At 49.0% G+C, this 469-nt stretch overlaps 1 protein-coding gene across 1 annotated transcript; it reads left to right on the forward strand.

Annotated features, from left to right (window-relative positions):
• Positions 1–32: 32 nt before the first annotated feature.
• LOC103399734 (T-cell immunoglobulin and mucin domain-containing protein 4-like) lies at positions 33–461 on the forward strand (the record flags this gene model as incomplete). Its single annotated transcript, XM_008338372.2, has 1 exon — positions 33–461. A coding segment is annotated over one exon (417 nt), but the record flags the coding sequence as incomplete, so codon positions are not given.
• Positions 462–469: the final 8 nt, after the last annotated feature.

Consider the following 469-nt stretch of genomic DNA (forward strand, 5'->3'; position numbering starts at 1 on the left):
TTTTTTTTGTCACCTGAACATGACTGTTGTAATTATTGTACAAACGTTCTGCATCTGCAGACCATGTGTCCTCAGGGAACATCATCGCCGCAGTTGGAACAGATGTTACTCTGAGGTGCAACTACGATGCTCAGAAGTACGGACGGCTGTATGGTTGTTGGGGCCGAGGGGCCATTCCTTCAAGGGGCTGTGCCAATGAGGTGATCAGGTCAGACGGGATATCAGTGGTCAGCCGGCAGTCAGAGCGCTACCTGCTCATGGGTGATATTGTTGAGGGAGATGTGTCCCTGACCATCAGGCAGGTGGAGGAGAGCGACTCTGGGATTTATGGGTGTCGGGTGGAAATTCCAGGATGGTTCAATGATCACAAGCACGAGCAGAAACTGACTGTAGTGGCAGGTGAGATAGCCACAGAGAAAAATGTTACTGGTGTTGTTGCTACTACTTAAGTACTCTATATGCTTGTTAT

The sequence above is a fragment of the Cynoglossus semilaevis genome, unplaced genomic scaffold (genome assembly GCF_000523025.1).
Source record: "Cynoglossus semilaevis isolate Cse_v1.0 unplaced genomic scaffold, Cse_v1.0 C18781007, whole genome shotgun sequence".
Lineage (NCBI taxonomy): Eukaryota > Metazoa > Chordata > Actinopteri > Pleuronectiformes > Cynoglossidae > Cynoglossus > Cynoglossus semilaevis.